General features: G+C 41.0%; 1 protein-coding gene across 4 annotated transcripts in view; it reads right to left on the bottom strand.

The window, feature by feature from the left end:
- Nucleotides 1-12,636, bottom strand: part of COL14A1 (collagen type XIV alpha 1 chain) — a 183,273-nt gene that overhangs the window by 128,802 nt on the left and 41,835 nt on the right. For all 4 annotated transcript variants that reach the window (XM_079796342.1, XM_079796344.1, XM_079796345.1 and 1 more), the window contains exons 6-11: nucleotides 10,502-10,657; nucleotides 9,493-9,612; nucleotides 8,078-8,242; nucleotides 4,703-4,864; nucleotides 2,073-2,224; nucleotides 837-966 (exon numbers count right to left, since the gene is read on the bottom strand). In XM_079796342.1, the coding sequence (XP_079652468.1) occupies nucleotides 837-966; nucleotides 2,073-2,224; nucleotides 4,703-4,864; nucleotides 8,078-8,242; nucleotides 9,493-9,612; nucleotides 10,502-10,657 (885 nt within the window). The remainder of the gene's footprint in view (nucleotides 1-836; nucleotides 967-2,072; nucleotides 2,225-4,702; nucleotides 4,865-8,077; nucleotides 8,243-9,492; nucleotides 9,613-10,501; nucleotides 10,658-12,636) is intronic.

The following is a 12,636-nucleotide window of genomic DNA, read 5'->3' as shown; positions in this document are numbered from 1 at the left end:
TTGCATTCCCTCCCTTACTAGACAAAAACTTCCTTAAGGTCAGGAATTGTTGCTAAAATACTTATGCAAAGCGGGATTATTAATAATCACCTTAAAAATCACTGTCAGGGATAAATCCAACAATGTATTGGACTGGAGTGTGATTACCATAATGCCTACCACATTGTTATTGGTGGTGTTTATATTGTTATCATTGTCCTATGAGAGGCAGAGTTTTTAGACTAACTGTGCATAGTGACAAGCATGTAATAGGACCTCAATTCATGTTTGCAATAACTAAATGAGTGGGTAACTGTATTTTTTAAGATTATCTTTTCCCAGGAGTGTGTGTGTGTGTGTGTGTGTGTGTGTGTGTGTGTGTGTGATCATGATCAGGCTCAGGTAAGGAATTACTAGTATTCAGAAGCTTTAGTTTTAACCGCAATAATATAAAAAGTGAAAATCGATGTAACATAATGCCCTTGTAATTCTACTGGGCAGGAGAGAGAGCTACAGAGCTCCTTCTCTACTTCTACTGACAAATTCAAGCTCAGTGCTTAGTTTGTAATAGGCATTCACTAAATGCTTGTTTACTAAATAAATAAATGCATTTTGCACCCTTCACCACTAAGGTTACTCTCTCCTACACATAGCAGAGTGTTACCATATCCCTCCCGGTATGTAGTCCCTGCAAAATGCAATGATAGCTTGGTCCAGTGCCGCATGCAAACATGACTATTTTATAGGAATTTGACTCAGGATGTCCATCAATACAACCTGAGCAGTATTCCAAATTAGGAAGGGCTGCCTAAGCAATGCTATACAAGGTCAGAGGTGAGGTAGAATCCAATACGTACGGGTGGTCTCGGTTCCCCGCAGGCCTTCACTAGCGGTGTGAGAATACACTGCGAAGACTGAGACCTGATATTCAGTGAGAGACATCAAGTTTTTCAACACCGTGGAAGTTTCACTGCCATCCACCACCACCTGTTTAAAGCACAGGTCAGGAAGGAGAGTATGAAATATCCCATGTGCAGAATTAACACAAAAAAAACCAAAAATACCTCTAGCAAGAACATTTCACTAAATGTTCTCTGTGTGCCACATCCTCTTTCCCCTGTGCAGTTGATTCTTCTTGAATTCCTATCTGAAGTGATGCACCTTTTATGGAACATGTCCAAAACTCTCTTATTAACTCCTATCTAAGGGGAAATTATGTCATTTTTATCCTAATCACATCCGCTTCATAACAGTTAATGTGTGATATTTTTCCATGGAGCTTTGGGAAGGTTTATTAGTCATGAAAAAAGATAAGAACATTGGAATAATTCTGATCTTTTTTTGTCCAGATAATTTAAACCTTCGTGATCTACTTCTCTAACACTTAAAAAAATTATAACCCCTGCCATAATCCAGAAGAAAATTGTGCAACAGGCCGAGGTTAGTCAGGGGTTAGAACAATAAAAGGTTAGCACTTAAAAAAATAAAGATTTCATCACATGTTAACATATTCCCTGTGAATTGCTATATCAAAGGTAGGAACTGGGAAGAATCCAATCATCTGGCAATAAGTATTCTCCCATGATGGCCAACCCATGAAAGGCCAGCCACAGATGCTTTCTTATGACTTCTCCATTGCAATAATCTCCATAAACATCCAGGAAATTCCAAACCCTGGAGGACTATGTGACCACATAATTTGGAATGCACAGACTTCATTAAGACAGGGAGTTCAGACCACTCCACTCCCAAAGTAGAAAGAACACATGAATAGCAAAATGAAGCTCTGGCCAGATAACTAACTACTGATTTCCTTTGCTTTAGAACTCATTAATTTTTAAAAAGAAGAAAAAAGAAAGCTAAAATAGGTTGTGTTAGAAATGGATACATGACCAGTTCTGAGAGTTATTTGATGGAGGTGAGAAGAAAAGGTGCAAATAAAGTACATGGACCCGTAGAAATGTATTTAAGTGAAATAATTCTAAATGCTTATCACAGAATAACCTTATATATCCATTTCTGTCTTGTCTTCTCTACTGTAGAAGACTTGAGAAAATGAAAATAACGGTTTGAAAATATCATCTCCTCATTACCTCGTCTGGTTTTCCACCCCTGGTAGGATAATACACGACTCTGTATTTTTCCACCTTCCCTGGGGCATGAGTCCAGTTAACCATAAAGCTCCTGGCGGTGACTTCAGAAGTAATCAGCTCCGTAGGCGGCCCAATGGTGGCTAGGGCCAAGGCTAAATTAAAGAGACACATAAGATGAACCTCTTCCCCAAAGTTATTTCTTATTCACCTGGGAAAACCCCTTATTGACTTTATGTCATCCCTAAGATTTTCATCTCTAGAGAAGTTGATTCAGTTATTCATTCCGACATTTGTTCATCAAAACATTTAAGAGTCTATTAAGTACCAATCCCTACACGAGGTTCTGCGGATACAAACTTAAATAAAACATGGTCCTTGACTCTAAGGAACTTGCTTAAAGAAATTGTTATAGAATAGTAAAATACAAAAACACCACATTCATTGAACATGTGTATATCTACTAGTAGTCTTCTAAGTTCTTTATTATTTTATTTACTTTTCAGTATTACTATTATTCTTCCCATTTCACAGGTGACAAAATCAAGCCACAATGAACTTAAGTAACTCGCCTACGTCTCACAATTAGTAAGTATCAGAGCTGAGTTTGATACTCGAGCTTCTTGACACAAGAGTCTGTGTTTTTAAGTATCAGAATGTCCAGTAGCTATACTGAAGCCTTCAACAAATGGCCAATATCTAAAAGCAAAAAAAGAAGAAAAAGCAACCGACACACTGAATGTCCACTATGAGCTAGACACTGTGTAAGCACTTTGTGCTATGTACATGTTAAAGCAAATGATTCTACAAAAGATTTGGGACATGTAAAGTTCAGGGTCCTTCAACTTTAGGATTTCTTATCCTCTAGGTTAAGCATGTCAAACTCAAAGGCTAACACAGTCCAAATAAATGAGGCATGAGGCCCGCGGGCTGCGAGTTTGACATGCTTGCTCTAGGGGCACTTACCCAACGGACTTCAATAACCATTACACTGGGGGAGGGGAAAACATAGTTACTGAACACTAACTATGACCAGGAAATGTATTACATGCTTTATCAGCATCCACATGTAGAGATTTGTATGTGTATGTGTTGGGGGAGGGAAATCAGGGTTCTAAAGTACTCTCGTTAAGAAGCCCAGAGAAGTTTGTTCAGGAAACTACTGCTTGGCTGCCCAGCCTAGTTCCTCATCAAAATTAAAAAGTTTTGCTCTGCAAAAAAACCTTGTTTTTAAAAAATGAAAAGACAAGTTACAGATCAGAAAAAAAATATTAACAAACTACATATCCAAAAGAGGATTGTATGTAGAATATGAATAAAGAATTCTCAAAACTCAACTGTTAAAACTAAACTTAGTAACAAAACTAAACTAAAAGAAGTCCAATTAGAAAATGGGCAAAAGACATGAACTGGCATTTCACCAAAGAGCGTATCACAGATGCAAAATGAGCACGGGAAAAGATGTTCGACTTCACTGGGCATCTGGGAAGCGCAAATTAAAACCACAAGGAGCTACCACTACACACTTATCAGAACGGCTAACATGAAAAACAGTAGCAACAATAAATGTTGGTGACGATGCATAGAAACTGGATCCCTCATCTAGGGTGGCCCCCCAAAATGTATATACACTTTAACAGCTGATAACTCAACTTTGAAAATGAATTGCATTTTAATAAGCACTGCCTTTGTAATTACTCAAAGTGTGTACATACATTTTTGGGGACATCCTATATATTCCTGGTAGGAATGTTGAATGCTATGGTCACCCTGGAAAATAGCTTGGCAGTTTCTTAACTAAAACTAAACTAAATATAAAATTACAATATGATACTCTGAACTTTATCCCAGAGAAATTAAAACGTACATTCACAGAAGAACCTATACATGAATGTTCAGAGCAGCTTTATTTGTAACAGCCAAAGAATGGAAACAACTCAGATGTCTTTCAATGTGGGAATGGTTAAACCAACTGTGGCACATCCATACCGTGGAATACGACACAGCAGTTCAAAGAAAGAGTTGCTAATACATGCAACTACTTGAAGGAATCTCCAGGGAATTACCCTAAATAAAGAAAGCCAATCCCCAAAGGTTACATACTACATGATTCCATCTATATAATATTTTCAAAATGAAAAATATTTGGAGATGGAGAACCGATTTTTCAGGAGTTAGGGAGAGGTTGGGGGAGGGACAGAGTGAATGTGGGTATAAAAGGACAATAGGCATGATCCTTGCGATAATGGAAATGTTCTATATTGTGACTGCATTAGTGCAAACACCATGCCCATGATATCGTACTCTAGTCTTGCAATATGTTACCATTGAGGGAGCCTGGAAAAGTATACAGGCTCTCTTTTCTACATTATTTCTTACAACTATATAAATGGACAATGATCTCAAAATCAAGTTTAATGAAAAGACACAAACATGATGGTCTAAAGGAGAAAATTATCTAGTGGTGTATTTCTCCCTCACCCCACCAATATACCCCGTTTCTATTAGGAGAATAGAGAACTCTATTTAGAAAGTCAAGATGAAAGATGGTAAGAATTTTCCTAACCCACGGCAGACTTTTGCTCAGTGCATTCCCCAAGTGCACAGAATGACTGCTCTCCGTCACTGTTTACCTTTGATCTCCCTGTCCTGTTCTTCCACCCGGAGGCAGACCGTCCTCGTCAGGCTCTCCACCACCGTGTGCATCAGGTCAAACTCGGCCACGTTGTACACGTGAGTGCTGTCGGGTTCGGAGGCGATCTCCTGCAGCTCGTTCTCATCCGCGTTTTTCACCCCTTGCAATGAGGACAACAGGGAGGGTTGCGACATCCATGCCCCATTTGAAAAAGCCACGGCACTGTCCCCAACCTGAGCCCCTCAGTCTCACTGCAAAGTATCTGCTGCTTAAAGAGGCACATATCTCCTGGCTGAGGCTTTTTAAAATCATTGTTAAATGGGTTAGCTTCATTTTTCTTTTACATATTTTTATTGATTTCAAAGAGGAAGGGAGAGGGATAAAGAGATAGAAACATCAATGATGAGAGAGAATCATTGACCCGCTGCCTTCTGCATGCCCCACACTGGGGATCGAGCCCAAACCCAGGCATGTGCCCTTGACTGGAATCGAACCTTCCATCCACAGGTCAATGCTTTATCTACTGAGCCAAACCAGCTGGAACGAGCTTCATTTTCTTCAGTTTGTCTTACCCCAAAGACGTATCAATGAAACTAACTTCTGTCTTGCATGAATATTGCATAAGCAATAGTAATTAAACCAGTATTCTAAACTATCAAAACCTCAGGTTTAAATTTCTATAAAACACATTTACTTAAATTGAGAGATTACTAGAATAAAAATAATATTTAACGATCCTCATGAATATTATTATACTATAGTATTATGAGACAGCTTGGGGGGAAATTAACATATGCAAATACAACAGGCTGCCTAGTAACCATTGCAAAAAGGGAAGCTCCGGTTCTTCCACAATATTTATTGAATTCCCTTGCTATGGGTCAAGTGCAATGCTGGGTATTTATAATACAGCGGGAAATACAGTGATACAGAAAACCCTCCGCCCTCATGCAACTTCTCCAGTCTCTATTTCAGCAGTGGATGCTAACACTTACAGTGTGCTTACTTTACCCCAAATGCTTCAGTGTTTGATGAATATTAACAGATTTAATCCTCACAACCAACCCTATGAGTTTGGCACAATTGTTTCTCCCATTATTCAGATGAGTAAGCTGATGCACAGAGAGGTTAATTAACTTGCTCAAGGAAACATAACCAGGAAGTGTACACCTGGAATTCTGCCCAGACAGTCTAGATCCAATATGCTCTGAACCACTATATCGTGCTGCCTCTCAGAAGACTGCACATTAAAATGAGTAAATATTTACCAATGAAGTTAGAAACAGAAAAAGGAAGGCACAGGATTGGTTCTGATGGGTGTGAAGGTATATTTCTCTTCCCCAGGCTTCAACAAACAAGGAGCATCTATCTATATAAAAGCCATCGTGACCATCGCAATGAACGGATGACCGAACAGGCTGCATGGGGCGACCAGGCCGGCAGGGGAGTTAGTGAGGGGCGACCAAATGACCGAGCAGCAGGCTGCATGGGGTGACCAGGCCAGCAATGGGGGCAGTTGGGGTTGACCAGGTCAGTGGGGGCAGGGGGCAGTTAGGGGTGACTAGGCCAGCGGGGGGGGGGGGGGTAGTTGGGAGTAACTAGGCTGGCAGAGGGGGCAGTTGGGGGTGAACAGGCCAGCAGGGGAGTGGGGGCAGTTAGGGGCAATCAGGCAGGCAGTCAGGTGAGCAGTTAGGAGCCAGTGGTCCCGGATTGTGAGAGGGATATCCGACTGCCGGTTTATGCCTGATCCCCAATATCGGGCCTAAACCGGCAGTCGGACATCTCCCGAGTGGTCCCGGATTGGAGAGGGTGTAGGCTGGGCTGAGGGGAAACCCCCGCACACACACACATGCACAAATTTCGCGCACCAGGCCTCTAGTTTCTTTATAAACCTCTGACACTGCAATCATCTAAGGGTGTTAAAAGAGGTACTATGGAAGAAAGGAAGAGTGATTACGTGGAGCAACATGAATTACTTCTTAGAGGCCTGGCTGTGCCATTGAATTCATCTTCCAACCTCAACACACTGAGTAACAAAGCATTGGTTGTTTCTCACCTATTTGCTTTAGGGGGGTCATAGGATAATAAATACTACTGGTTTTCAGGTAATTTCCAAAAAAAAAAAAAAATTCAAATCACATCTGAATTCAATTAAAGTTTTGTTTAAAAACTCATCCATTCATTATGAACAAGACCACAAAATGGAGAATAAACACATGAATGAATCCCCCATCAGTTTACATCTTCTGAAGGGATTTCCTTTGTTGGGGGAAATGATTGCAAAATAAAAAATGAAAATTAAATCAATCTGTCTGATGTTTCTTGCCTGAAGGACTTCTACAATAGCTTCTAAAATGTGCAGTTGGATCTGGATCCACAATAACAAAATCACATTAGTGCATACTGAAGCAATGAGCTTAATATCAGCCATGCTTTTCATGCTGGTTAGTTAAAACCAACAAATTTGAATTTATAGATATAAAACTATTCTAGGGAAGATAGTCCCAATTCTCTCTCACCAAATAGCAAAATAGTTTGTTGCAAAAAGCACAGAAAGAGAGGAGATGTCACCATGACTTGGAATGGCTGCTTTTGTAAGGACAGGGCCTTCCTCGTCTCTGTGCCCCAGCACCCACCACAATGCCTGGCACACAGCAGATAAGCACATACTTCTTGAATGAAACATTCTATAAACCACATTTTGATAGCAAATCTAGGAATGGGTCAGAAGAACTGTGTCTAGATTTAGGTTTGTTTTTGTTTTGTCAGTTTCTAGGAAATAGAAGACCCTCCTACTGCCAAAGAAAATGTAAGCATTTTTCTGAAGAGCAAAGTTGCATCATCTAAATATTTTGCAGTTATTCTGCATGTGTGAATATATATATATATATATTCTTTTCCACAAGAATGATACCTTAAAAAAGAGCTTCCGAGAAATAATATTGCGTATCTGGAACTTTGTGCTCTCTTTAAATAACTGCAGGACCTTAATTACTTGAAAATGATAAATGGGTTTCTCCATATACCACCAGAAAAGACACAGCGTATAAAGAGATACTAAAGAGAAAAGTCCTGACTAGTACAAAGTAACAAGTATGAACTTAACCATTATCCTTTATACTTTTCACAACACTTTACATATGATATCTCGCCTTAGAGGTCTTCACACTATAGGACACAAGACAGTTACCGTCACTTCCATTTTAAATGTAGGTTGTAGGGCTCAGATCATTTGACTAGTTGTGATGAGAGTCAGGACTAGAAAATGTACAGGTCTCCTGGCTTTCCATGAAGTGCACTTTGCATTTTATATTATTTTAAGTGGCTGTGTGTCCGTCCCCATTGTTGAAACAGAACTTTAAGTGACACATACCTATGGCAAACAGCTCCACACCAGATTCACGAAGGTTCCTGGATGGTGGAATAATATCATCTTGGGACTTCCCATCTGTGATTAAGATGCCAATTTTGGATACTCCAGTTCTTGCCCCTGCTTCTGGCTTAAAGCTGTTTTCAAAAATGTAGTTCAAAGCAAGACCTGGCAGAAAACAAGGAAAAATAAACACAAACCAACCACCTCTAATAAAAACGCTTCCAGTCCTGCAAAGTGTAACCACAAGATGAGTAACTTATTGAACTAAAGGGATTTTTATTAGATGCAAACTTTCACCTTCATTTTTACAACCTCTTCCTTGGCAGATCGGATGAAAAACTCAACTCCACCAGAAGAGAGGCAATACAAATAACTGACTACTGCATCATTTCAGAAATTAGCATTTACAACAAATATTGAATTCATGGCCCATGGACATGACAGACCTGTGTACAAGAAAATGTAAACCTTTATAAGTTAGAATAAAGCAAGAATCCCCACACAATAGCGTCTGTTCCAAATATTATCTCTACACTTTCAGTTTTGCTAATGATGGCCTACAGAACCAAAAATGCTTTCCTATCTCTCTTTCTTAGAGGTAGCGGGGGAAGATCTCAAAGAAAACTGAAACCCTGCCTTTTGAATGAGATACTTTTCACCAAGAAAAAATAAGAAATGCTGCAATATTTTTATAGGATTTGTGTTAAATATCTTTTTGTTGTATGAACAAAATACCCATTAGATTATGCCTCAGATTGGCAAAGCAATTGTCAGGATTTCAGTGGTTTCCTTAAAAGTCAATGACAACATCTACTAGTATATATTTTAATTGAGCATCTATATTGTGTGTGCAGTAAGGGTAAAACCTGTGATAACCCCTTGTGGCTAGGATAATTATCATCTAAATAGTCTCACATTCTTCATTTGTTAAAAATATCATTGAGCCAAAGATCAGCACATATTTGCATGATAGCTACTGACTGCAGAATAAGGGCCAAGAAAATACCTTCCTTAAATATAAGGTAGGAATGTGTTTTTATTTCATTGACAGGGTGGCTGGAGGAGAAAACAGGTGAAAAGAGAGGGAGGAAAAGGGACTCACAAAGGTTAAAACAGCTAGGAGCACTGTCAGCCCCCGAGACTACTCCATTTCCTTCTAGGTCAACCAAGCCCCTCCTGGGACATTCTATTCACGTGCAATGAGATGTCTGGGTTTTAATTTATGAAGCTGAGTTTGAGGAAAGAACCATCTGAGAACTTTAGAAGCTAGAGGAAGTGACAGGAGAGGAGAAAAGAAGACTTCCTTTGGTTTAAAAAAAAGTATTATGCTAAGTCTTACAAAGAGGCTGACTAAAGAAATAAAACTATTCTTCAGCAAAATATGTTGCTAAAGATGTGGACTGAACAAAACATACCTGTTAGCGTATTTCCTCCTTTGTATGGTAGATTTCGGACAGCTTCGATCACCTCATCTTTTGTACTGAAGGCATTCAAGTGCCATTCTATTCTGGGATCACCGCTATACTGTGCAAGACCTGGAAAAGAAAGGTAAGAAAGCCCACCCAGAAATGATGGGTTACTCAAAGGTCTAGTGGACTAGTCAAGGAACTAGAATGATGTACGGCCTAATCCTTGCAACATTTTTTTCTCCACCTCACTATGTACTTTCAAGAAGGATTCCTGCAGGGGAAGGGGAGGGAGAGGAAGAGGATTCCTGGCATTAATTTAAGGAGTTAATTGAGAGAATTAATTATCTGGGGGCTGAGGAAATGTATCTATTTTATAGCCATCTGGAAGTGAGCACTTTTAAAGTATTAGGTACTTAGCATGTGGGGTTTTTTTTAAGTCTGGATTATGTTTGTAGATAAAAGGTCTAGATTTATACGTTGGTTCTTATTCTCAAAGAAGGAGTTTCCTTAATGGCTACTTAAAAGCAAAACTAGGAGACTTTTGTAATAAAATGAACATGTTGCTTAAAGATTTTAAACTTTTTTATTTGTTTTGTATCTCAGCTAGATTTAATATGACAAAGATTATATTGTACTATAAATCTATTTCCAATTTCCAGTTGTTTTAGCATAATGTTTCACTAGATTGACTGTTTCCTTTAAAAAGAAAATTTTTACCTAATAAATTTTTAAGCCAACTCTAACTTAAATAATAATAATAATAATAATAAAAGACTTTGACTTCCAGAAAATTAAAATAGGTTCAATAATTAATTGAATGACAGTATCATAGCAAAATTAGTAGGAATAAATAATTGGTATATCCTATTGATCCAAATTTGCATTTTGGGGAACTCTACTATAGTGGGTCCTGTAATTCTAAAAGTCACTCTGTAAAGAGTCTTTGAAATTTCTTAAGAGGCTTCCCCAAAATTTTATGTTGACAGTTGGCTGCTATGAGTAGTAGAATGTGTACCAATCCGTGTCTTCTCTGAGCCCACATCGAACGCTGTAACCAGGTTTTCCAAGAAAAGCCGAACCAGTCTGAAGTTGAATCTTCCAATACTCCATGAACCATCAACCAGGATGACAATATCAGCAATTGCTGGCGTTTGACAGAAAAATTTCACTTCTGCAAAGTACAAACCAGAAAAAGCACCCGTGTTACTGTTGGAACTTTTAAAAAGAGTGAGTCTATTTTCATGTCCTTCAAATAACTTAGTGCTAAGACTACAATAAAGTTCCCATTAAGGCAACTATATTTTTACAACTCTTCCCTTAAATGCATTTTCACTGGGCAAAAATCATGATAATAGCTGGCTGGCCGCAGAGCCAGTGTTCTGGAAATAGCAAAGCACTGGCAGGTTCACACCACCCTGGCAACATGAGCCTTCTGCATATTTGAGAAAGCAATGTCTGTGCAAAATCATCCAGCTTTGGTTTCAGCCTGCAGATTCTTTCCAGGAAAGGTCTCAGCAACACCAGTATGAGAGAGTAAGCAGAGATGGGGAAGACGGCCGGGAAGCAGAGGCAGCTCTCCTGTTCTGATAAGTAAGCTAGAGGAAGTGACAGGAGAAGAGAAATGAGGGGTTCCTGACTCAAGGATAAGTCAGGGCCATACATTTAGCCTAAGAAAGGCACACAGACCTGTGCTAACATAGGAATGGTTTGGGGAAGAAGAAAATTAGAAAGGGCCCAAGAGTTTCTTCAGATTCAAATTCTTGTGCTCACAGCAGTCCCCCCTTATCCACAGGGGATACATTCCAAGACCCCCAGTGGATTCCTGAAATCACAAATAATATATATCCTATATAATAAAAGCCTAATATGCAAATTGACCGAATAGTGGAATGACCGGTGGAATGACTGACTGGTTACTATGATGCACACTGACCACCAGGGTAGGAGCTGCCCCCAGTCTGCAGGCCCCAGGTCAGCCAAGGTGGGTGCCAGTGGGGGGCCCCTCCGATCACCCTGCCAGTCGCCCCACAGATTGGCCCTGATCACCGGGCAGGCCTAGGGACCTTACCCATGCACAAATTTCATGCGCTGGGCCTCTAGTATAATATATATATCCTATCTAATAAAAGAGTAATATGCAAATTAACCATCACTCTGCCATGCCCACAAGCCAATCAGGAGATAATATGCAAATAAACCCAACCAAGATGGCTACGGCCACAGAGAGCAGGAGGGAGGCTTGGGTTTCCCAGGCAATGGAGGAAGCCAAGCTTTCTACCTGCCCTTGCCAGCCTAGGCCTCCACTCAAGGCTACAAAGTTTCAATGATAGAAGATATATAAATCTCAACAGAAATGGCTGCCGCCATGGAGCAAGCAGGAGGCTTGGCTCTGCTCCAGGCTACAAATTTTCAATTGTAGAAGATAAATAAACCCCAGATACCAGGGCCTCTGCTTGGGTCACCAGGGGACGTGGCCGGCCTGCAAACCACCACAGGCCCCTCGCCCAGGCCACCCCACACCCCAAGGGAACCCCCACCCTGATCTGGGACATCCTTCAGGGCAAACCAGCCGGCCCCCACCCGTGCACCAGGCCTCTATTTTATCTAATAAAAGAGTAATATGCAGATTGACCATCACTCCAACACACAAGATGGCTGCCCCCATGTGGACACAAGATGGCCGCCACAAGATGGCCAGCAGGGGAGGGCAGTTGGGAGGGACCAGGCCTGCAAGGGAGGGCATTTGGGGGCGATCAAGCCTGCAGGGGAGGGCAGTTAGGGGTGACCAAGCTGGCAGAGGAGGGCAGTTAGGGGTCACCAAGCCAGCAGAGGCGGGAAGTTAGGGGGGACCCAGGCCTGCAGGGAAGGGCAGTTGGGAGGGACCCATGCCTGCAGGGGAGATCAGTTGGGGGTGACCAGGCCTGCAGGGGAGGGCATTTAGGGGCAAACAGGCTGGCAGAGGAGCAGTTAGACATCAATCAGGCTGGCAGGGGAGTGGTTAGGGGGTGATCAGGCTGGCAGGCAGAAGCTATTAGGGGCAATCAGGAAGGCAGGCAGGCAAGCAGTTGGGAGCTTGCAGTCCTGGATTGTGAGAGGGATGTCTGACTGGATCAGGCCTAAACTGGCAGTCGGACATCCCTCGAGGGGTCC

This window comes from Cnephaeus nilssonii (assembly GCF_951640355.1).
Source record: "Cnephaeus nilssonii genome assembly, chromosome: 18".
NCBI classification, from domain to species: domain Eukaryota; kingdom Metazoa; phylum Chordata; class Mammalia; order Chiroptera; family Vespertilionidae; genus Cnephaeus; species Cnephaeus nilssonii.
Note: the sequence above shows the minus strand (reverse complement) of the source record. Positions and strands in the feature narration are given on the sequence as shown.